This window comes from Taudactylus pleione, unplaced genomic scaffold (assembly GCF_031769625.1).
Source record: "Taudactylus pleione unplaced genomic scaffold, aTauple2 ptg000571l, whole genome shotgun sequence".
Lineage (NCBI taxonomy): Eukaryota > Metazoa > Chordata > Amphibia > Anura > Myobatrachidae > Taudactylus > Taudactylus pleione.
In genome coordinates this window covers 11,059,367-11,084,512 of record NW_028284973.1, presented here as the reverse complement: position 1 = coordinate 11,084,512, position 25,146 = coordinate 11,059,367, and the positions used below count along the sequence as shown (strand labels likewise).

General features: G+C 44.4%; 1 protein-coding gene across 1 annotated transcript in view; it reads right to left on the bottom strand.

The window, feature by feature from the left end:
• SNTB1 (syntrophin beta 1) overlaps positions 1-25,146 on the bottom strand; it is a 238,188-nt gene that overhangs the window by 17,968 nt on the left and 195,074 nt on the right. The window contains exon 4 of the mRNA XM_088453124.1: positions 3,265-3,404. Coding sequence (XP_088309250.1) covers positions 3,265-3,404 — 140 coding nt within the window. The remainder of the gene's footprint in view (positions 1-3,264; positions 3,405-25,146) is intronic.

Below are 25,146 nucleotides of genomic sequence, written 5' to 3'. Positions count from 1 at the left end.
GCCCTTAATGTGAGTGGGGGCATAGCAGTGTCATCAGTGAGTTAGACATCAACCAGCTTATTGTTGAAGCTGGAAAGTGCAATTGTGCATACTCCATATTGGCTCCTTTAGGGAAGCTTCAATCCCTAACCAAGATGGCAACCGCCCGCACTTCAGCTCATGGGCGGAGCTATCTCGTCACTGTGCTAGTGTGACATGGATGTGCCCCGCTTAGCTTCAGAGAGACCCTGCAATTACAGCGTGTTCTATCCTGCTACAACATACCGCTTGTATCCTGCACTGCTACCCACATACAGTCAGCGGTCTGTATATGCATAACTGTGAGCACGGCTGTACTTATCCCATTACTGCTGAATAAACCATCCCACTGGTAAGTGCTGGGCTGTTCAATGACTCAGGGCATCTGCTGGTGTGTACCTACACTCTGCCATACCACCGCCAATAGTACACACATATTCCAACACGACACCTCCAGACCATTGCTGTCCAGGGGTTTCGTATTATCACTCATTGTATGACCATAGAGAGTGAATTATACTGTTACAGGTGGAAGATTCTCAGATAACTGCTACACTATTCATCAAATACCCACCATGGGTGATTAGTGAACACTCCACACTGGTGATCAGGAGGGATTAAACCAGAAGAGTACTAGTTTATAAGCTTGTATAGTACTTTTAAATATTGAGGTAAGTATTGTGTAGTTCCGTTGCCATAGATACAACACCTGCTGCACGGGGTACAACCGTATCCAGAGAGCTGCTTAGTGTCGTATCCCAAGGCAAAGGGGAAACAAAAGTGACTGTGATTAGATAAATACATGGATATAAAAAACCACTGAAGGAAGGTACAAGTCAATTAATCAGTCATTGAGAGGTGGAAAAACCCTGTAAGAGGAAAGCCAGACGCACTGAGGTTTGCCCTGACCTATTGTTACCCGTCATGGAAACAGCAGGGAAGGTTACCCAGGCACGTCCAGGATTTCTGTTCCTCATTCTCAGAGAATCTGACACAGTCATTTCAGTCTGTATTTATACAATTTATGTTGCTAAAGCTGCCATACAGGGTGGGTCTGCAGCACGGCACAAACCATAAACGTGTCGGGTGAATTTACTAAAGTGCTGCTGCACCTCTGCTAGTTTGTGCCCAAAATTGAAACCGGCAATGATAATAAAAAGCAAAGCACGGTGTGTAAATGTAACCCGTAGTGTTTCTTCATGTGTGCAAACTGGCTAAGATATGATACATTTTGGTCGGTGTTTAATTGTGCGAACATCAAACTACGCAATACAAACAGGGGAGTGTTTGTGGTATGAAAAAAAATGTAAATGCTTTTTTAATGAATCAAACGAATTGTTTAAAATGTTTTTCTTTTGTTTTTTTAATAAAGAACTTGCTGACAATTGCGCTGAAAACATGGTTTTTGGACACCGAACTGGGGTACTTCAAATTGTGCGCCAATTTGGGCACGTCTTCACTGATTGCAGATTGAAGATGTAACATGGCATCAAACACTGAAGCTAGATGTACCACTACCATGTACTACAGAATATCTTTGGAGGTTTATACTAATCAGAGCGTCATACGCCAGTCACGTGACTTTTACCCATCACATATAGAGTTACATGGCTGCATATCCTCACCTTTTAAGAAAGAAATATAAAAAAACCAATGTCATCTAATTTCTTCTCAAGTTGTAATTTGCACTGAAGGTATAAAATAGAAGTGAGCGTTACGACTCTCTGTATCGTCGCAGATTCACTACATGGGAATATGTTTTGTCATTTTATATTATCACTGAGGCTGCATTTTGTGTAGGAGCTTTATACAGTGGGTAAGTGGAAAAATCATGTTTGTGAATAACCCTGTATATGTTTTGCCTTCATCTGGAGCAACACAATTATGCTGGGCACAGCTATGCGGGTTTTTCTTTTTACTGTGCATGTATCTAAGTCTAGCGCTCCCGCTAAGGCTGTTTCAGCGGGGCGCCGCACCCTGCCCTATTTCTGAAGGGCAGAAAGCACCTGCGGGTCCTGTCCTCCACCCGCGGACCGCAGTGTCCCGCGGGTGGGTAAAACGGCAGAGCAGCGTTCACCGCTGGTGAACGGATGCCGGGCACTCACAGTGACCGCGGCGCTTGGGGGCTACCCGGCATGTCCGTAAGTGCCGGGCATGCCCCCAAGAGTGACGAAAAGGGGATGCGTCATAAAGACACGCCCCCTTTTTATTGACCACGCCCCCTTTTGTGCCCTTGCTCTCGGTCCGGTGCCCTGCCTGCCGCCGGACCTAGAGTGAACACTATAAGTCGCATTGCACATTCGTCCCAATTGTGAGTGATTATTGGCCAACTGCGCACTCATCACGGTAGCACAGCGCACCCGCCAAGGTACCTTTACGATGCCGCTCGCTGTGAGAATCACGTTGCAAAGTGATTGACAGTCGGGGACCATTTGGACGAGGTAATGGGGAGTGGCAGCAAAAAAATGCAGGTGTGTCTCGGCCATTTTCGTGGCGTGGCGTAGCCTGCCTCTGTGATCCCGTACGCAGATCAAATGGTTCTGACGTCTCAGTTTAGGCGGACATTCTGCGTGACCATAGGTTTACTGAGATGGGTGACGTTCAAATGGTCTGCGATGGCAGCTGTGTATGTGAACGCACTTCTCTGGCTCTGCGCAGCCACCGGCGGGCGTCTCGTTACATTTCCAGCCGGCTACAACATTAGTATAATTTTGCACATTAGTCTATGTGATTTCAGCCGCCCACACGCAACATTGTATCGGAAATGAATTGGGTATTCCCATGTGGGGACTGGGGGGGGGGTGGCTACTCAGATGCACGGAGATGGCCTGCCTTATGTGAGTATCACGGGCGTGTCACTGACGTGTTTGCTTATACAGCCGCTTAATCGCTCACATAGGGGGCCGCACTCATATGGAAATTCTGTACCTAGCATAGGGGCTGATAGAAGTTTCTATGGTGCGACCGATGATGGTGTCTAAAGACGCACCAAGCACGATTGCAGCGCCTGTAGAAGCATCTCAGTCCTTGCACACTCATACGCACGGATGTACATAAGTGAAGCACTTGTAGCGGTATTAGCAAAAAGCCGCAGACGCGTGATCTGCAAAAGTCACGCAATTCTCAATCAGGCGCAATGGCATTTACTGCTAGAAGTAGAACCACTTGCTGCCTGTCGTGTGCTGGATGCCTGTACTAGGACTGTGTACACCACTATTAAACATGAGATAAATGCTAAACACCTACCTGGTGGCTATGAGGGGGTACGTGTGCACAGGGCTGGACCATGCATCCGTCATGCGTGGCATACTGTCATACATTAGCAGGTCCTTCTCTGTGACAACAATCAGGATGGGCTTCCAGTGTTTCTCATTTTCTCCCGGTACCTGGGAAAGAGATGACAGCGGTTATCACAGTCAACGGAAGAGAGGAAACATCGCTTAGGGTTCCAATGAAAGATTACAATGAGTGAATTCCATATTACTTGCAAAAGGGCGTATATTTTGCACCATCTCTGTGGCCTTATCCTATACATCTGCCGCGTCCCATTTTGCACCTTCACGTTGTACTTTAGCGAACAAGCGTGTTTCTAGGCCCACATCGTGCAATGCAATCTAAAGTGACTCGTAATTAATATATACCACAGATGAGGCCTAACGAAGCTGTATTATGGGAGAAAAAACTGAAACGTTTAAGTTACTAAAAGGGGGTTCCCCTAGGGTGGTAGAAAGTTGGACTTTGATGCAACAATTTCACAGCGCCTTTTCTGAGTTTTCTGCTTCTACGTAGACGTAGGTGCACCTCCAGCTTGTGTAGGTGCCTCCTAAGGGCAGAGTGAATATTAGCAGGATATGCCACTACTTTGCATACCCTACATGCCCAGGGAACTGTTCTTTCATGTGCATACGCCTCCATTGCCAACCAGTAACGTCTATTCATCTGCTACATATAAACGACTGAGGCTCGTTAGTTCTTAAAGATGTGTATGCAGACTTGCAACACATGCACATTTTGCTAATGATAACTAGCTACTGCCGCTTGCCTTTTACTCGGAATCAGGCCCAAAGAGGTGTATGCACGTGTCTACAAATGCATTGCAAAGGTATTTCTTTACATATTAAAGAAACGCCATACAGTACTTCTGCACACGGCAATACACAGAGTGGCTATAATAATATAATATTTATCACCGTACCCAGTGAGCTATTTACTGAATCTCCTTTCTCCCTGGCTTGTCTCATCCAGGCTGTATGATCCCGCGGAGGTGGGGTTTGAGCAGGAGGACCAATCAGAAGCTTGCAGTTTTCTGATTGGTCCACCTGCTCACTCACTCCTCCCTAGCTATTTTAAAGCGATCACCTGACTTGTTCAACTAATCAGCTGGCAGTGTAGCTTTCAGTATACCCATGGCAAAAATTCCAGCTACTGAGACAATCGTTCAGCCAAAGCTTAATTTATCACCATACTTCCCAATATTTTACCATTTAAAAATTCAGATAAAATAAACCCCATTAGTGATCCGCCCTGATCCGACTACTCCCACTAACATTAGCTTGAAACCATTGCAACTTAAAAAAAAAACAACTCTGCAAAGCGCGATAAAAAGCGCCCTTTTATAAATCTAACCGTAGGTCATCCTAGTCCGTATAAAAACGTGAATTAATTTGAGAATTCTAAAATAAAAATCTTTCAGAAATCCCATACAACGTCCTCAAAATAAACAAAGGCAAAGCTGACACATTTGCCAATCTGGTCCCATTCGGAGTTGTCTAAAAACCTAATAAACAACTAGTGAGTATAATGTGTCAGGCAGGTGGGTTCTACAAATCAGAGTATATTCACATCTCGATAGTTCCACTCAATAGGCTCATTTGTACAAGTGTTTAGAAGCTGAACACCGCTCCCAGACACATCCTGGCGGCTCTTTGTACTGTAAAGAAAACCTCGGACCTATGGTTACATTGCTGATATTCTGTAGGGGTTCACACAATGATTAACCACAAAGAGAAAGTGCCACGACCTCCCACACAACAAGGAAGTGACTTAAGAACTCTACAACCACTAAACAGTATGTTTTACTTTGCCTGGCTGAGTCTGCTTCATGTGACTAGTCTCTAATACCGTATACAGAATTTATCAAATGTTGTGAATAACCTGATAACAGATATAAAAGGAACAGACAATTTCAGATTCAAAATAGATAAGAATAGGCAGGCATGTTCGACCAGTCAAACAGGGGCGCTGTCCCATAGAGGGCGCACCCCTCCCAACCATTCCCAATTTCAGCGGGATAGTCCAGTTTTTTGGGCACTGCCCCGCTGCTCCACCCACGGGGCGAAGTGTCCTACGGTCGGGCGGTAGGCTGGGCACCTCCACTGCTGCCACTGTGCGGCGGTGCCGAACCCCTGGAGGAGAGGAATGGATGCTGCGCGCCATTCAGTGCAGGAAAAGGGCTGGGGGCAGCCCAGCGACTGACGTAGTGCTGGGCTTGCCCTCAGCTTGACGTTAACTGGAGGCGTGCCATATGGGTACGCCCACAAGTAACACTATTTAGGGGGCTTGGCCTAGCCGACCCTGAGAATAGGTAGTGTCAAATGGCGCTCCTTCTTTTTGGGCTAGTGATTGGTCATTCAGACAGGCCTTGAAACTGTGGACATTTTCTTTATCTTTACTAGTGATTGTCATGTGTATGTGCTACTATTTTTCTCTTTATTTTCATTTTATATTATTTTATTTTCTATCTTATCTCCAATTTTATTGACTTGTTATTATGTTCATTACTACTATATTTTTATTCTGTATAGTATATTTCTGTATTGATATATATGATCTGTATTGAAAATTTTTCGCTAATAAAAATATTTGAGTTGAAACTGTGGACATTGGCCCTGATTCAGAGCCGGACGCTCTGACCAGAGCACTCGCTCTGAATCAGGGCCCACCTCCATTAATATGGAGCGTCCTCCTGGACGCTCGTATAGCTGTGGGTCACCACCCACAGCATATACAAGCGTGCAAAATGATGGTCGCGATGGTCTTGACCATCGTGACCATCGGAACTGCGAGTAAAAGCCTGCGGTTGGGTTTCTCAACCGCAAGGCCAGGAGTGATTTTGGCTCTATCAGAGCCAAAATCACTCCCACTAACATCACTAGTGATGTCAGTGGGGCCGGCTTCAGACGATAGGCGTTTCCTTGGGAATGCCTCCGTCTGGCAGGCACGCCCCTGGCACGCCCACCAAAGGGGGCGTGCTGTCAGTCACCATCGACAGCACGCCCCCTTTGATGAGACACTCCGAGCGAAGGAAAGTCCTTCGCTCGTCGGGTCTCGCGCATGCGCACGATGGAGCTCCCTCCGTCGTGCGCATGCGCAGTGGGGAACATCGACCCACTTGCGAGCGGACTGCCGCTCGCGAGTGGGTCTGAATGACCCCCATTATGTTTTTTTTTACTCTCTGTTCACTACTTACGGCATAAAGCCTAATATTTATATTATGGACTTCGTATATTATGGAGAAGTACTCCACCCAAGGGGAATAAAAATAACCGTGATATATGTGCACTAAAGTAAGATGTGAGTCATTTATTTATATATTGAATATATATGGTACATACTGGAGTTCGGTTATGATAACAGAACAGTATTATTACTAACTTTTATAACCATATAAAAGAAAGGACCCTACTAAACATTGTACCTTCCTCCATTCCCATTTTCCATTTTTTCCATACCCATCAATCTGAGTGAAACTGGGGCAAGGATAAGAAATAGTTGAAAAAGAAATGGACTCTACACCTACATAAGTGACGTATTATTCATTATTAGTTTATTTGGTCATTTTGCATTGATGTTCTCCTCATACACTGACAACATACCAATTGTTAGCCCCAAAAGAAGGAGCAATAATATGAAAAAGCAGATACCAATTAGTGCGCCATAAACCAAAAGCAAGCTGCCATGGAAACAAACAGGGACAGTTCACCCAGTTCCTGAAAATTAAATATTGGAAATCACAAAAATTGTTCACTTAGGCGCTAAGGCTGATAGAAACATGCAAAAGAAACCCAAATGGTGGATCTGAGGGCGGCTACAGATGTCTGGGAATTGAAAAGGAAATCTTATCTACCCTAATCTATGTGGAATTATTTGGGATATTTTTCCTGAGTAAGAAATAAAACTTTTATCCTAAGGAAGTGGGACATCACTCCATCCAATGTAACCCTCAGAGCCACCATTTGGGTTTCCTATGCTCGTTTCCATCAGCCTTAGCGCCTAAGTGATCGCTTTTTGTGATTTCCAGAAGAAGGAGCGCCATTTGACACTACCTGTTCTTATCTATTTTGAGCTAATTCACAGTGGGAACCTGCGGGGGTAGACCCCTTGGTAGTAGCAAAGGCAGAACGTTTTTGAAGCAACTCAGTTCTTTTTTAGCATCATACTCGGCACTTAGCGAATCGTGAAATAAATAACAATATAGCATACAATGATATGATGCAGAGGGTAAAGAGGATTCCGAACAAACTAGTTCACAGTCTAAGATCTTGGGAAAAGAAGATATGTAAAGTAGTGGAATAATAATTGTAGCTGTTGGTGGGAACACGGGTCATGGAAAAGACACTGCACTAATCCTTAGCTATAGACAACTGGCATATACAGTACAAATACTGTGCTATTTATGTTTGCCTATTCTCCTTGATTGTCTGAAAGTCTCTCCCATACTCCCAAGAGAGCTAGTCACCCTCTCGTATCCCCTCCACTTCCCTAATGATTATTGAATCAGTTCACTGCAAAACGCGTCAGCTTGAACACAACCTGCGCTCATAATGACGGCTCTCAGGTGGCTAAGAAATTGCATGGGCAGGAGTCGGGATTCCTCTCCGGGGAGTTTGGGAGACCTAAAAAGGGAGCTAGGAGACACATGGAGGGGACTGCAAAGGGAAACACATGGAGGGGGCTGCAAAGGAAGACTAGAGACACATGGAGGGCGCTGCAAAGGAAGACTAGAGACACATGGAGGGGGCTGCAAAGGAAGACTAGAGACCCATGGAGGGGGCTGCAATGAGAGACAGAGGGGGCAATAGGAGAGATGGAGGGGCAATCGGAGAGAGACGGAGGGGGCACTGGTAAGAATAGCACAGTTTTTCTCTTTCTTATTTGTGAATGATGACACCTTAATTTTAGATCCCAGGGCACCCCAAAGTCTTTATCCATCCCTGCTTTAACGAGACTTCATGCAGTGCTGTTCTGTTCCACCCTCACGGATGTCAGCTGCACCATGGAATCAGAATTAACAGCACTTGTGACTAGACAGGTAGGAAGAACAGGCAACAGCATGGGCGTATCAGCATGGGCGTATCAGTTGGGCCATTACTATATGGTATATTATACATTTTTGATACTGATGTGTGGTATATTATTAACTGGAAGGAGCAAGGGTGGTGGGTGAAATGTTGCCTAGACCGCCCAGAACCCTTGCACCGGCCCCGGGCATAACTATATTAGGTGCAAGAGTTGCCATTAGTATGAGTCCCAGAGACGTAAGGGAGCATGGACCCAGGTTATAAGCATGCATAACAAGGTCCCAGATTTGCCTGCTAAGTAATTGGGTATGATCCATTGCCCAGCCTAATTGTGTGACATTACATTTTCAGTGAGAAGTGTGTGCATAGTGGATGTTATAATGGCAAGGACGCCAGTGTAATCTGGCACAATATGAACTGGAGGCCAGTGTAATGTGGCACAATATGAACTGGAGGCCAGTGTAATGTGGCACAATATGAACTGGAGGCCAGTGTAACATGGCACAATATGAATTCCAGGCCAGTGTAATCTGGCACAATATGAACTGGAGGCCAGTGTAATGTGGCACAATATGAACTGGAGGCCAGTGTAACATGGCACAATATGAACTGTAGGCCAGTCTAATCTGGCACAATATGAACTGGAGGCCAGTGTAATCTAGCACAATATGAACCGGAGGCCAGTGTATTCTGGCACAATATGAACCGGAGGCCCGTGTAATCTGGCACAATATGAACTGGAGGCTATCATAATCTGGCACAATATGAACCGGAGGCCAGTGTAATCTGGCACAATATGAACCGGAGACCAGTGTAATCTGGCACAATATGAACTCCAGGCCAGTGTAATCTGGCACAATATGAACCGGAGGCCAGTGTAATCTGGCACAATATGAACCAGGGGCCAGTGTATTCTGGCACAATATGAACCGGAGGCCCGTGTAATCTGGCACAATATGAACTGGAGGCCAGCGTAATCTGGCACAATATGAACCGGAGGCCAGTGTAATCTGGCACAATATGAACTCCAGGCCAGTGTAATCTGGCACAATATGAACCGGAGGCCAGTGTAATCTGGCACAATATGAACTGGAGGCCAGCGTAACGTGGCAGAATATGAACTGGAGGGCACTGTACTGTGTCATAATCTGATCTGCTCATTGTAATGGCAAGAGCACTATAATGTTAGGGACTGCTCGGTAATTACTTTGGCTTGAAAAAAAGTTTGTTAACCACTGTTTTCAATGAAATATAACAATTTTTAATACCAAAACTCCTCTTTTTTTTTTTTTTTTAAATCAGGCTCACTGATAAAATGTATCCTTTTCTGTCTCCAACATTCCATTCTTCCTCCTTTAAGTCCCTGGCTGTTCAAAGCAAGGTTTCAGGGACCGTATGTTTCCCAAACAATAACTACAGCGCTGTTACTTCAAGTGCACCAATTTAACAGCTATAATTATTAGGCAGGTATTAATTATATTTGTTTTATTACACAGGGAAGTGAGAGTAATTGCATGCTTCAGGAAGAAAAGAATTGCGGAGAGGAATTGCAATTGCATTAGCCATACAAAGAGTTGGGGGAATGGAGGAAAGTGTGTACTGGGAATTTGCATATTCACATGCCAGCCATGATTTTATCATTATGTTTTTTTTTTAGTTAACCATGAAATTTCACCACGCATTTGCTTCGATTATAAATTGTGCTGTGATTTTACATTATTCACAGGTCATGAGGCTGGGACAGAACTGGTAGCCTTGGCAACGGGTGACACAAATAGGGCAGCGAAATATTGAAATCAATTTCTACCATAGTCTATATGTGTGTTCTACTATCTATAGAAGGGATAGCTAGGTTTAATCTGATTATTTAAGGGACTATTTATCATTAGAACCCTTTCGTTTGTTTTTTGTTATAGCCACGTATTATAGGTGATAAAAAAAAATGATCGCTGTAATTAAACAAAAAATATAAAAATTTCCAGTCTTATGAAGATACTCTGGCAATACTGAGTCACTGTGGTAAAAGATAACTTATAGCAGGGATGGGGAACCTCAGGCCCGGGGGCCGTATAAGGCACCTGGAATCATTTGGTCTGGCCCTCGGATGTTTTTTCTGCTCTCCTCATCTGGCTAGCAGGGTGCATAGAATGGCACCCTGAACCCAGAATCTATGTAGCAAAATCATTGCCCTTATAGCTCCCCAGAGCATCCTCAGGATGCTCCAGGCATTGCTGTAATCACCTGCAATTGTTGCCCCGCCCCCGTGTGATGTCACCTAACCCTCCTTAGGGGTGCCTAACCCTAACCTCCCTTCCCAAGTGCCTAAACCTAACCCCCCCTTCCCCGCCGCCTAAACCTAAGTCCTCCGGGGGGGTGCCTAACCCTAAATCCCCCCCGGGGGTGCCTAACCCTAACCCTCCCTCCCCCTAGCCTAACCCTAACCTCCCAGGGGGGTGCTTAACCCTAAGTTCCCCCGGGAGCCCTAAACCTACCACGCCCGGCATCCCTTCGATCGGGATGCCGGGCATCGGTCTTCCGCCATTTGGTCAATGACAGGCGTCTAGATTTAGACGCCTGTCATTAGTACCACGCCGGGATTAGAACGACTGGAAGCCGGCGGTCGGGATTTAGACCATCGGCTTCCAAACTACATCCCGGATAGACAGTACACCCCCAAATACCTCTATTCCTGAACAAACTATATTTTGGACTGGGTGGAGACACTTCTATATAAAGAAAAATACTTGGAACGTTTCTTTTTGGCATGGGAGTCGTATATAGATAGTCTCCTACTCACAACTAGGAAACAGATCCATTATAGCTTTAATAATACCACGTGGTATCTTACCAGGTTAATGACACAAGACCGACCTATTTCCTTAACTTAACTTAATCGATAAGGAATTCAATAGATTCATTCCCAAGGCTCCTATTATAGTGTTTTCAGAATCATGGTTGCTACTGATTTTTGTTTATTTTTTTGCTCTTTTCCTTTTTCATTAGTTTTATTTATTTTATTTATATGTTGACAGCCTGTATGTTACAATGTGTATATCACGTGAGTTATTCTCACACTATCAATATTATCTATTCTTGTCTATGTGTAATTTTCTAATGTGGCCACATTTATTAATTTATTGTATATTGCATTTGCTATATATATATTTTTTTTTATATTATATTTGTTAATATTTGTTCTATGATGTCTCAATAAAAAATTGTTTAAAAAAAAAATGTGAAAAAATATATATCTAGCTGAAAAAAAAGGTTTTATTCATTTAAAAAGTGAATTAAGTAATACTAAGTAAAAAAAAACTATAAATAAACTATATATACTATAAAATATTTTGCTAAACACTGTTTTTCTTTTGCCACCATTCTAAGAGGTCAATCCTATTAGGTGCGAAGGGGGCAATCCGCTGTTGCAACGGCATTTAAACGCCGGCAACGACAGCGCATATCGCACCCTTCGCTACCCAACCTGAGCCTGAATTCGCATAATTTTGCTCTGAGGCCTATGGGGCTGCGAGTAATATTAGGCAAATCCGGGCTGCCGTAAAGTGCGGCCACTGCCGCGATGACTCGCACCAGCGAGATCATCGCGGCTAACAGGATTAACCCCTAAGTAACGAGACGGGTATGTCAGGGGTATGCAATACTAGTTAAATAGGTTCCCTCTTCCCTGTACAGAGGTCTGGGAATTTACCGCTGGCAGGATTACTGGCTGCAAGGTTACAGCCAACGGTAACACTTTTGATGTATCAGGCGAACCAAAAATGAGTTGTATAGAAATTCTCACCTGCAGTAAAATATGCCCCTTTGTTCTTTATTAGATCATGGGCAAGACAGAGAAAGAAGACGAACTGATCACACACGAAGATTACTTTACAAAATGATAGGCAACAAAGTACTCTTAATAATGTTCCTTCTGTTCTTCAATGGGTAAATCTGAGAGCTCAATTCTGCCGATGCTGCAATAGTTTTTTGCCCAGGCTGCGTGTGCAAACTGAAATCTAAATTGCAGTGTAAAAAATAAAGCTGTCCAGCATTTGTGGGCTACATGCAAAAGCAGCCAGTATTTACCCTGCATGTAAAAACAATGTATGTATTTGCCCTCCCTTGTATTGTGGCATGGTTTGTCCAGGTGCAGTTACTTGTTGCTTTATTATACCCAACTCAGAATCATGTCCTAAGTGAGATGATTGTCCTTACATACATGATTTGCCAGCCTATGGGTTATGTATGTAAGAAATGACTTTTTTACATTGCCTCTCCAATGCACAGTGAAGAGGCCATCTTTGATCCTACAGAATAAAATAATATCGTGCAAATCTCATGGCGAAAGAAAATAAAAACGAAAAGTGTACGTTGTGTCAGTTATTTCATTGCTTTGTGCGTTCTCTAAAATTCCGAAAGCATTTTGCCGGTAAAGTAAAAGTTTAGTCGCATTCCTCTATGAGTCACTCGCACAGAGAGGGTTGTGGGAAATCCAGGTCACCCGTAACGACTGCCATTCAAATGAAGCTGCAAACATATTTTCCGAGCACAAGTGGCAGACGATGTGGAATAAACAACCGTCTGTAGCTACCGGCCAGGGCTATAAGTATCGCGTATCACCCATTATTTACACCATCTCCCAATATGGATTTTTAAAAATGTTTTTGGCTGCTGCCCAAGTTCTCTAAATATTTAAAGGTCTCTTAGCAACTAGGCATTTTCTAAACGGCAGGCCCCCACGTCAGGAACATGCCGTGGCTCACCCTCCTCGTCCGCGGGATCGCAGCGTCTCAGCTAGCGCTAGTTATTTTTCAGAAGGCAAAAATGCTCTTCCAGCTACGAGGTGCTGCATTGTCCGGAAAGAGTCGCAGGTGTTTCCTTTATGTGGACAACAAAGCCGCATGGTCATCTCCAGAGACTATCAGGAAGCAAGCTGTATTTGTTTTGCTTTTTAATCAAATTTATGGGAAGATGTATCAAATTTTGGAGATAGGGGGAGATGCTTATCAAGCCTTGGAGAGTGATAATTCGGAGAAGTTACCCAAAGCGATAAATCAGCTCCTAACTGTCAATGTATCTAGTACAGTATTTGAAATGTCAGAAGCTGGTTGGTTACTTTGGGCAACTACTCAACTTTCCCAGTCTCCAAAATTGATACATCTCCCCCAAAGTACCATCCATTCAGCTCTAACAGGCAGCGCTAGACAAATGACAGAAACTGATTGGTTGCTATGAGCAACATCTACACTTTATTGCTCTACAAGATTGGATAAATCTCCCCCGTAGAATTAACTTCAGTAATCTTCACAGATACATTTGTTTTACTCATCTACAGAACTAATTAATTTGGTCTTCCAAAAATGCTTGAAGGGGCACCTATATAATACCTCTTTTCCACCAAAAAACTGGGTCTGACCTGGGTTTTCAGACATGGGAGCTTATTCAGACCCGGTCGTTAGCTCAACAAGCTCGCAACCAGGTCGATGTTGCTCCAGTGCGCATGACGGAGGCGGCTCCGTCGTGCGCATGCGCGAAACCAGGCTAACGACGGGTGATCTGTCGTTAGGGGTCTCGTGGCAGACGGGGCGAGCTGTCGCTGTTGAGTGACAGCTCGCTCCATTTGCTGGGCGGGCCGGGGGCGTGCCCGGCCAAACAGGCGTTCCTGTCGGAACGCTTGCCGTTTGGGGGCAGCCCCACTGATATCATCAGTGATGTCAGTGGGGAGCTTCGTGCTCAAACAGAGCAGGAAGCTCCCTGGGGCTTATGGTTGACGAGACCCTACCTTAGGGTCTCGTCGTTAGCCCCGATGGTCGCGATGGTCTTGACCATCGCGACTATCACCCTTAGCAGTCGTTAGAGCTTTGGATGTTAACCCACAGCCTAACGACCGACATGGAAGCAGCCGTTCAGGATGCAAGCGGCCGCCATGTTTCAGACCGACCGCTTGCATCCTACGACCACCTCTGAATGAGGCCCATGGTTCCAACCCAGGCCAGACCCAGGTCAGACACTGTTTACACAGCACCATTGATCTGGGTTATTCTCAGGTCAGCCCCATTCACACTGAACCTGGGTCTGCCCCGCTAAACTTGTGAGGTCATAAAAAGTGGGAGTGATTGCTCCACAACCACCAATCAGCTCATTTTAGGCATGACCCAGGTCAGATAACCCAGGTTGCACCGTTTACACTGCACCATTATCCAGGTACATCCTGGGTCAGACCCTGGTAGCTATCTGGGTTGGATTGCTGGGTCACTTGACCCGGGTTATTTTTCAGGGACCCTTTTACACTGAGCTGCGACCTAGTAGACCCAGCAATAACCCAGGTTTCTGGTGTAAAAGGGGTATGAGTTACTTAATATCTAAACCAAAAAACATCAATTAATGAATTAATCAATTCACATACTAGCACATAGCACTGACACACATGGGTAATATATTTTAAATGAAAGAATTTAGAATACATCCTCAGGGGGGGAGGCGATAGGGTCTCAGCTTACGGAAGTAGCAATATTTTGGCGATGATGCTGCGGGTTTTAAAGCAGCAATTTATTTTTTATAGGCAAAAACAACAGGATTTTGCTATTTTTATTTTTTTTATATTGTCCACTTTAAATCAAGCCTCAAATTTTCCAAATGTGAAGACTCTGACCCTATTACTTTTTTTTAAAGTTACTTCCCTACTTCTCGAATTACCCCATACAAGTGCAGCTCTGCCTATTAATGGGGCAAAGGTTCAGGTCTTTTTTGTTGCATCTACCCCTGTGCTTCCCAATAAAATATGTTCATCCTCAAAGCAGGGACATGTGGGAGAGGGTAGGTAAAGGATAAAAAAAAAAACTTTGGCCCTCATTCAGAGCCGTACGCTCTGAGCAGAGCGCACGCTCTGAATGAGGGCCGGGCTCCATTTTCATGGAGCGTCCTCCTGGACGCTCGTATAGCTGTGGGTCACCACCCACAGGCTATACGAGCGTGCTTTGTGATGGCCGCGATGGTCGAGACCATCGCGACCATCGAAATTGCGAGCCGGAGCCTGCGGTTGAGGTTTTCAACCGCAAGCTCCGGAGTGATTTTGACTCTATCAGAGCCAAAATCACTCCCACTGACATCACTAGTGATGTCAGTGGGCCGGCTTCTGACGGGAGGCGTTCCCGTGGGAACGCCCCCGTCAGGGAGGCACGCCCCCGGCACGCCCACCAAAGGGGGCGTGCTGTCAATCAACATTGACAGCACGCCCCCTTTGATCGGACACAACGAGCGAAGGACTTTCCTTCGCTCGTCGCGTCTGGCGCATGCGCACGACGGAGCTCCCTCCGTCGTGCGCATGCTCAGTGCATAACATCGACCCACTTGCGAGCGGACAGCCGCTCGCGAGTGGGTCTGAATCAGGCCCTTTGTTGTCTGATTTGTATTTACTCCAGACTCAGACTAAAGGCCCCCATACATCAGGCGTCCGATCTCGCGATTGGATCGGAAACGCCGACCGGCGGCCACGGTTGTTCCACGATCCATCACAGGATCGGTGAAATTCTACATGTTAAATTTCACCGATTGGCATTTCATTGAAATCCACTAAGCTGGGTACACATTAGACGATTTTTTGTAAACGATTTGCCGATTTCCGATGGATCAGAACGACCAATCGTTTAAATCGTCCAGTGTGTATGCACTATGCGCGCTCCCGCGGGGTCGTCCTTCACATCTTCAGATCTGCCCGTACATGCTGCTCACTCTGAAGCTATCGTCAACGATTTTCCGCAAATTGTGCAGTGTGTACGCACTGCCAACCGACCCAGGCGATATGTTAACATTATATAGTTTATGATGAAATGACCGAATGACGCACGATATATCGTTTCATTGTTTGGGAGACTACACAGTGTGTCTGCACTATATCGTTTGTCCGGGAGTTCAAGTGAAATCAGGACGACCATCGCCTCGATTGCACATCATCTAATGTGTACCCAGCTTTAGGAAGCTGTATCCCACATCTGGCGTCACGCACATGTTGTATGTATTATTATGTGATGTCAGATACAGGGGCCTTACCCAGTGGGAGAGTGGACTGTGCATTGCTTTGGCCTATGGAGACCAATGATTTGGGCAGGAGGGGATTTGCGGAAAAATAAAGAGACTTCTCGAGTCAAACAAACAGAGGATTTAAATGATCATTTAAAAAAAAAAATATATATAGGGGTTAGGAGACAGAGTGAAAAGTGATAAGAAAGTGATAAGGTGCCAGCCAATCAGCTCCCAACTGTCATCTCACAGGCTGTGTTTGAAAAATGACAGTTGGGAGCTGATTGGCTGGCACTTTATCACTTTTCACTCTGTCTCCTAACACTGCTTAGTAAATAGACCCCATAGTCACACATTTCCATCTCTTCCTGAGTTAGATGGACAGTTTAAAAAAAATAAAAGATTTTTTTTTTATTTCTTTCTGTATTATACATAAATACTCTTGCATCTGCTCCCATCACTCTCTTCATAGGGCTGTTCTCCTACAGAGGTTTTACTATTCCCTCTCATTTGCTGTATTCCAGTTTGTAATTGAGAGAGGAGCTTGGTTTCTTGGCCTTCGACCCCCCCCCCCTTCAGAAACCAGCATACTTCTCGTTCGCCACATAATTACCTCACTTTACGAAGAACGCATTTTTTTTTTTTACAGAGGTTTTCATCTGCCTCACAGTTTATGTTACAAAAAAGAAAAGAAAAAAAACATTTACAGCAACAATCTCCAAATATAGAAAACTGCACTAACTTTTCTTTTTCCGTTAACCCACAGACCTACGCCGGAATAACACAAACCTCCCGCCATCCCCCACGCAGGGAAAGCACACGGACTGCGCTTCTGTGACTGTCTTGTTTTCTCACATCAGAAAGAGAATTGTTTGGCAGGCAGGTAATTTATCTTAGGGGGACTGCGCTGTGACTCCGGTCAGAAGCGTCACAGACTCAGCGCGATGGCCATCAGGGAATATTTGTAATTGCAATTTCTACAGACTGTCTAGATTACAACCATCACGCGGCCAAAGGAATCTTTTATACGTGGCGATCCTCATACCCAGGTGATTATCTTCGATGGGGTGGCTATTTAATAACAAAGGGCAAATTTGCAGTTATTAAAAACATTTGCTTTCATTGTTGAACCCAAAACACATCAATCAAAGCTCATTACTGAGTGCGCCATACTTACCTACTCTCCAGCAATGTTCATGCAGCCCCCCCCCGTAACACCGGAAGAAACTGGCCTAATAACCATGATGGAGACTGTAAAGGACAGCTCCTTTGTGAATAAGGGACCTCTGGGTCTATGACCCTGAAGCTACCCTGGCGTCCTTCTGCGCATGTGCGGGTAGTGCTGAAAGGTATCCAACTGAAGATGTTGTTACCCACTTCATATGGGAAATGGGCCTCAGACTGCACACCTTGACCATATATATATATATATATATATATATATAATTGGAGGTGCTACCTGTGGAGACAATTGATATATGCACAAAAAAAGGAAGTACAGGTGCTCAACTCCAAATTAACTGATTATATATAAATAAATACATTTTTGCAATGAATAGAGGTTTTTAGCATAATCTTGGCCAAGGTTATGGGCCTACCCACCACCACGGTTAACCTCTGTCGGGTAGGTCCCTAACATACTAGGATTCAAATCCAGAGTGCAGGACACCCCCAAACCGGCCCAGCTAAGGCGCCCCAGGGCACCGCCATACTTACCCATACCCACTTCATCCAAACCCCAGAATGCATCGCAAAACGGCATTTTCGAGGGTTTGACTGCATTTTTCATATTGCTACATCCCGCCCTAAATGCATCTCCTCTCCGGGCTTCTCCCGGAAAGGAAAAAGAAAAAGTCGCCAAGTATGGATTGCGCTTTATAAATAACTTCTTAGAAATAGTTGGACGCTGCTACAGATTAGCGCACATTTGTGCTGACAGTAAATAGCCTTTAACTGTTATACATTGCAGCATTGAGCTTCGAAATGCTGTCATGTGACACAAGTGGGAGGGGACTGTTTATGGAGTACATGTTAAGCACAGACCAATCAGACGGGGTAAAAGGCGATTCTGGTCACTGATAACCTAAAGATATCTGAGTTTATATTATATCACCTTTACATCATATGTACATTGCTATAGAGTTCTTGTACTTTTCATTTTACACATTTTGCACCATAAATCGGTTTTGATGAATTTTGGTGTGATAATTTAGTGCCATACAAAAAAAATAATAAATCTGATAATTTATATTCGCAAATACGGTTCTTTATCTCTGATTTTTATATTTAACGATATTTCAATGGCGAAGTACATGTGCTTGAATGGTAGACCTGGTTTAGTTCCAGTGTTTCCATCGGAGTGGCAGGTACAGTAGATGTCGGGGTGCGCTGAAGCACGCTGGCACGGTACTATCAGTCGGTGTGTACTATGTATACTCTGCATTGTTTGCAGATGGTCTCTCAGTCTGTGAGTATTACTGAATCAGAACACATGGTGCATCCTGCATGTTAAGTTGGTACAAGCTTTTATTTTCTACCTTTGTACTATTGTCTATAAGCCCAGACAGAAAGCACCCAGTAAGTGTAATTTGGGTGTAATTGCCCTTTATAGTTTCTGCAATATTATTATTTGCAGCCCTTGCATCCCTGGGGCCCAGTAACTCCCTCTAGATTCAGCTGTGAGACTATTACTGTATACGCAGTTTATACTGACTCTATGGGGAAAAGAGATCTGGCTGCATCTATTTTCTGGATAATTATAATACTGGTTCCTGCAATCTATAAGGGAGGGTCTCCCTGGAATATCCATCCTATACACCCAATGGGAGAGATTAGGACAAACATTGCAGTTTTCTGAATGGGCCTGCACTTACTAAATGTAGTGTGACAGGGTCAGCATAATTCCACATGAAGTAAATGTGGAATATCCAGATCTCCCAGGTTTGTCAGAGCAAAGGCATTAGAATTGTGTTATGTCCAGTTGAGGTGTTGCCTCAATCAGTGCCTGGAAATACAGCTGATTACAGACACCTGTGAGAAATTGGTTTAAGAACTGAAGAGACACTGGGGAAACTGAGCCGGATGGTGAAATAGTCGCCCAGCTTATAGGCCTGGGGATGACTAGTGTTAGGGTTCCTGGACCTGCGAGTCCACTGAAGAAATATTGCTGTATTGGAAGACTTTGTGTGACATCTTGCCATATCCTGTGTACCTGCCTGTGGTGAGCAATAAAAGCTACTGATGGATTTTACCCGGTCTATGTGATTCTTGTCACAGTAGTTAAGAGCAAAACTAATTACATTTATCTTTTAGTTCTCCATATTGGATATTTCTGGGTCATTGCGAATAGGAAACAGCAGATACAATTTCACGGTACAATTAAACGGCATCAATAGCCTGATAAGGGGTCAATTTAGCATCTCCTTTATACTGATACTACAGTACTCTGCAATGTACGCATTCTACTCACTGAAAAACCATATGTGTAGGACAAGTCCCATCCCATGCTGATTTGTGGAGTACATGCAAATAAATGGGGGAGCACCGGTTAGCATTACTGCCTCATAACACTGAGGTTTTGGGTTTGAGTCCCTCCAATGACCTATCTGCATAAAATCTCCCCGTGTTTGCGTGGGTTTCGTCACATAATCCCCCCCAAAAAAGTGTGTGTATGTCAGGCTTGACGATTTTTTGTCTGCCTTCTCCGGTACGAGGCAGTCCGGTTGGCATTGAGGGGCAGGGCTCAATGGGGATTGGAGGATCTGGGGGAGGGTCTAGGGGGCTTGATGACTGATCACACTCGCTATGCAATGCCGAGATTACCGGCATTGTGGAGCGGAGGGCAGAGCTATGTTAAAGAGAATCGCGTTATCGGTCACTGGGGAAGTGGGCGGTCATGGCCGGATGGCATCAAACCTGGGATATTTTCCTACATTTCCGAGTGACCAGGAGTGGCACATGATTTTTGGGAGCCTCCCATCCGTTCCGAGGCGGTAGGCAAGTATGGTGTGTGTGTGTCCATAGAGAACACAATGGAAGTGAATTAGCTGTCATATTACTATTGGTCATATGTTATGCTGGGCATACCAAGCCAGATAAAATGCCTGACAGACATTTTATCTGGCAGACTGACACCAAGCAGAAATCACGGGCATACACTGTGAGATATCTCAAATTGTATTGGCCCCCGATATCAGTGCTCCGCCCCCTGGGAGGAGACATTTCCCCATACCTTCCCTGGGAAGGAACAGGGGAAATGTCCGTCAGTCAGCCGCGGCTGGGTATACACTGCCTGATGCGGCTGACATTTAATTTACAAAATATTGCATTGAACGGGCATGCTGGACAATCTGGCATGCCCAATCAATCAATATTTTACACTCGGTCGCCCACACACAGAGTACATTGCTTGGCATAGGGGGATGGTTCTGGGGGCAAGGATTGCATCATTGTAGCTCCACCCCTCGCTACGCAATGCTGAGATTACTGACATTGTGGAGCGGGAGGCGAGGCTACGATGATACGTTTCAGTGTCGTCGGCTGCCTAAGCGCGGCTAGGTGGCCCACACACAGGAGATTTCTCCTGCTTTCCGGGAAGGTAGGCGAGTATGCTATATTACATACTAATCAAATATTCAGGCGCTCATAGAATCTACTAAAACATATATATGAATGTTTTCCCTTTATTATAATGTGCAAATTATTGCAGCTCCTACTGAGTAATTCTGGTATACTCTTTTAAATGATCCACAGTAAATGTTATTTAAAACAACAAGGAGCGCAGTATTGCTATATTAACATCTCATTTTTCAGGTGATTTTATAAAAAAAAAAAAAATGGGGCAAATGATGTGTGACATGTATGTTGAGGTGTTAATGATGTGTGACATGTATGTTGAGGTGTTAATGATGTGTGACATGTATGTTGAGGTGTTAATGATGTGTGTCATGTATGTTGAGGTGTTAATGATGTGTGACATGTATGTTGAGGTGTTAATGATGTGTGACATGTATGTTGAGGTGTTAATGATGTGTGTCATGTATGTCGATGTGTTAATGATGTGTGTCATGTATGCTGAGGTGTTAATGATGTGTGACATGTATGTTGAGGTGTTAATGATGTGTTATGTATGCTGAGGTGTTAATGATGTGTGACATGTATGTTGAGGTGTTAATGATGTGTGTCATGTATGTTGAGGTGTTAATGATGTGTGTCATGTATGTTGAGATGTTAATGATGTGTGACATGTATGTCGAGGTGTTAATGATGTGTGCCATGTATGTCGAGGTGTTAATGATGTGTGTCATGTATGCTGAGGTGTTAATGATGTTTGACATGTATGTTGAGGTGTTAATGATGTGTGTCATGTATGCTGAGGTGTTAATGATGTTTGACATGTATGTTGAGGTGTTAATGATGTGTGACATGTATGTTGAGGTGTTAATGATGTGTGACAGGTATGTTGAGGTGTTAATGATGTGTGACATGTATGTTGAGGTGTTAATGATGTGTGTTATGTATGCTGAGGTGTTAATGATGTGTGACATGTATGTTGAGGTGTTAATGATATGTGTCATGTATGTTGAGGTGTTAATGATGTGTGACATGTATGTTGAGGTGTTAATGATGTGTGACATGTATGTTGAGGTGTTAATGATGTGTGTTATGTATGCTGAGGTGTTAATGATGTGTGACATGTATGTTGAGGTGTTAATGATGTGTGTCATGTATGTTGAGGTGTTAATGATGTGTGTCATGTATGTTGAGGTGTTAATGATGTGTGACATGTATGTCGAGGTGTTAATGATGTGTGCCATGTATGTCGAGGTGTTAATGATGTGTGTCATGTATGCTGAGGTGTTAATGATGTTTGACATGTATGTTGAGGTGTTAATGATGTGTGACATGTATGTTGAGGTGTTAATGATGTGTGTCATGTATGTTGAGGTGTTAATGATGTGTGACATGTATGTTGAGGTGTTAATGATGTGTGACATGTATGTTGAGGTGTTAATGATGTGTGCCATGTATGTCGAGGTGTTAATGATGTGTGTCATGTATGCTGAGGTGTTAATGATGTTTGACATGTATGTTGAGGTGTTAATGATGTGTGTCATGTATGTTGAGGTGTTAATGATATGTGACATGTATGTTGAGATGTTAATGATGTGTGTCATGTATGTCGAGGTGTTAATGATGTGTGGCATGTATGTTGAGTGTAATGATGGGAAAGTCGTTTCGGAACTTGAACATGGTCATAAGTGTTTTTTGTCCAACTTTTTCCAAACCTGTATATACACACCTAATATTTACTATATAGACACTTTAATGTCCCGCAAATTACACTAAACACTTTTTGTTTTTGCTGCAATACAATTGCTGGTGGATATTTATCCATCATTTTTAAAAGTTGCAAAATCAACCATTTGACACCATGTAACAGCCTCCAATACTTTGCTTATGACCACTAATAGCTTTCTAGCTGCTATCTTATTTGCCACTGTTTTAGGCAAGGCCAAAACAGGGCTAAATAGCGTGCGACAGGTGCATGACGTAATTACGTTGCACTGAGGAGGCGGGGCCGGCAGCACCGGTAAGCACAGTGCTGACTGGAGCATCCTGAAGACACTCCAATCAGCAGCACAGACTGCAGGGTGCCTGTCTGAAGCATGTAAAGGACGCACTGGCGGAACGTCAGCAGTGATCCTGGCCGCAGGGTGCTGGTCCAGGCACCCTGCTAGCCAGAAGCAAGGGTTGCGTGGTGCCCTGCACTCTGTGGGGCAGCACCATTCGCAAACCTCTAGTTACGTCCCTGGTTTGAGGGTTCAGGATGATTTCCCCACTCTTGTACTTCACATAAGTCGCACACTGCAGATGTAACGCGTGATATCCGTGACTTGCCGTTTCTACTGAACTGAGAGGGAATCGGGAATGCGCTTCCCAAATATTTCCCGCGAAATGCACAGGGCACGGAACCCGTTGCTTTTTGAATCGGTCCCTTAATATTCTTTTGTGTGATATTTTTTATTTTCCAGTTGCATCCGCACACCTAGTTACCGAGTCACTTTCTGGGGGCAGATCTAAGGCGATGTGGCCATACACCATGACATGTGAAGCACTGGGAGTCCGCACTGCTTGCGGCTTAGTAAATGACCCTTAATGGGTGCTATATCTTTGTTTAATGTGTACACATTGCCTACCCACAATGGACGAAACCAGTTTATTTGTGAGAATAGCCCCTATTCTATCTATTCACTAGGAAATACTGACATCACAGAGCCATGATGTACAAAATGGCCGCCGTCTGGTACACATTATCAGCTGTGCGGATATATACCAGAAGACTGCGTCTGTTCACATTATAAAGAACCGAGCCACGAGGAGCAAAACTTTATTAAAAGACAGTAATGCAGAACTTATTTCCCTGGCATTAGTTCTCCGTCCATGATATGCGATGACCTTTCCATAGCTAGGTCTAGCACACAGGTTATTTCATGCTTTCTAAATGATGTTTCTACACTGTATTGTTGCTGCTTTCTGCTTTCATTCCAGCTAAGTAGTTTTTACCGTCTTCTCTCAATTCAAGCGCCTGTAATCCAATAGGAGAATGACACACTTTGATAGCGCCCTTTAAATATCCCATATATCAAACACTTAGCTTAACGTATAAATACATACACATGTTTTTGAAACATAAGAGGATATCATCTAGTCTCCAAATTGCTTTTTTGCATCTCAGTAGGCAAGGAGGGGTCCCTATGGGCGCCAGACGACATCTAGATTGTTGGTTTACAGGGGGAGAAAACATTTCTTAAAACAAAAGATTTCCATTTCACAGTGTCAGTTTTAATTGAAGTCAAGCTGGAAGGTGTACGTCCCATTCTGCAAGAATTGTCCTTTCATGTTATATTAACTTGCACTGAAGCGAAGCGATGAAAAAAATAAGTTGTGCTTCCAATCATAGGATTATTTTCGCTGCTACGAATTGGGCTTTCGGCTTCATAAACTGAAAATCTTTCTGAATTAAAGAAGTAAATATACAATAATAAGCAAGACCAAACAAAGGAAAGACGTACAATAAGCAATAACAGCATAGATTCACACCTCCCAAGCTCTTAGACAAGCGAATCTGGGACAAAATAACCCACCTGACCTCGGCTAACCTCCGCGCAGGGATACCCGGTAATGGATGAAACTCCGGCTCTTTCATGGTCCACAAACCGGGACAGTCCCACCAACATAGGGGACGGTTGGGAGGTAAAAAGAACCGTTTCGTAAGCAGAATTGTCTGGGATACGGAAAATGTTCAGAGTGTGGCCGTGATGGTAAATGGAACAGCGCATATTAGTTATGGAGACCTTTCCGTGTAACTTACAAGCGCGCAGTACGGGAGACCACATCGCCCCCCCCCCTGCTTAAACAATATGACTAGCCTACAAGGATGAACAATCGCAAAGCGCTATGTTATACCCCTTTTCCACCTAAATTCCGGGTCTGACTCGGAGTTGGAACAAAGTTCCTATCCGGATCAGACCCGGAAGTTTGCCGGCACCGACTCGGGATATTCCCGAGTCAGCGCCGCTCACACCGCAGTCGGGTCTGCATAGACACGGCTTTTGTGGAGTGAAAGTGGTCGCTTGGAGATGACGTCATCCCTAAGCACCACTGAAGCCGGACCAATCGGCCGGCTAGCAGCGCACTCCAGGTCATCGTGACCCGGAGTGCGCTGTTCTCACAGCGGGGTTTCACGGGCTACGCCAGTGTTAAACCCTGCTAGTTACCTGGGTTGGATTGCCGGGTCACTCTTGACCCG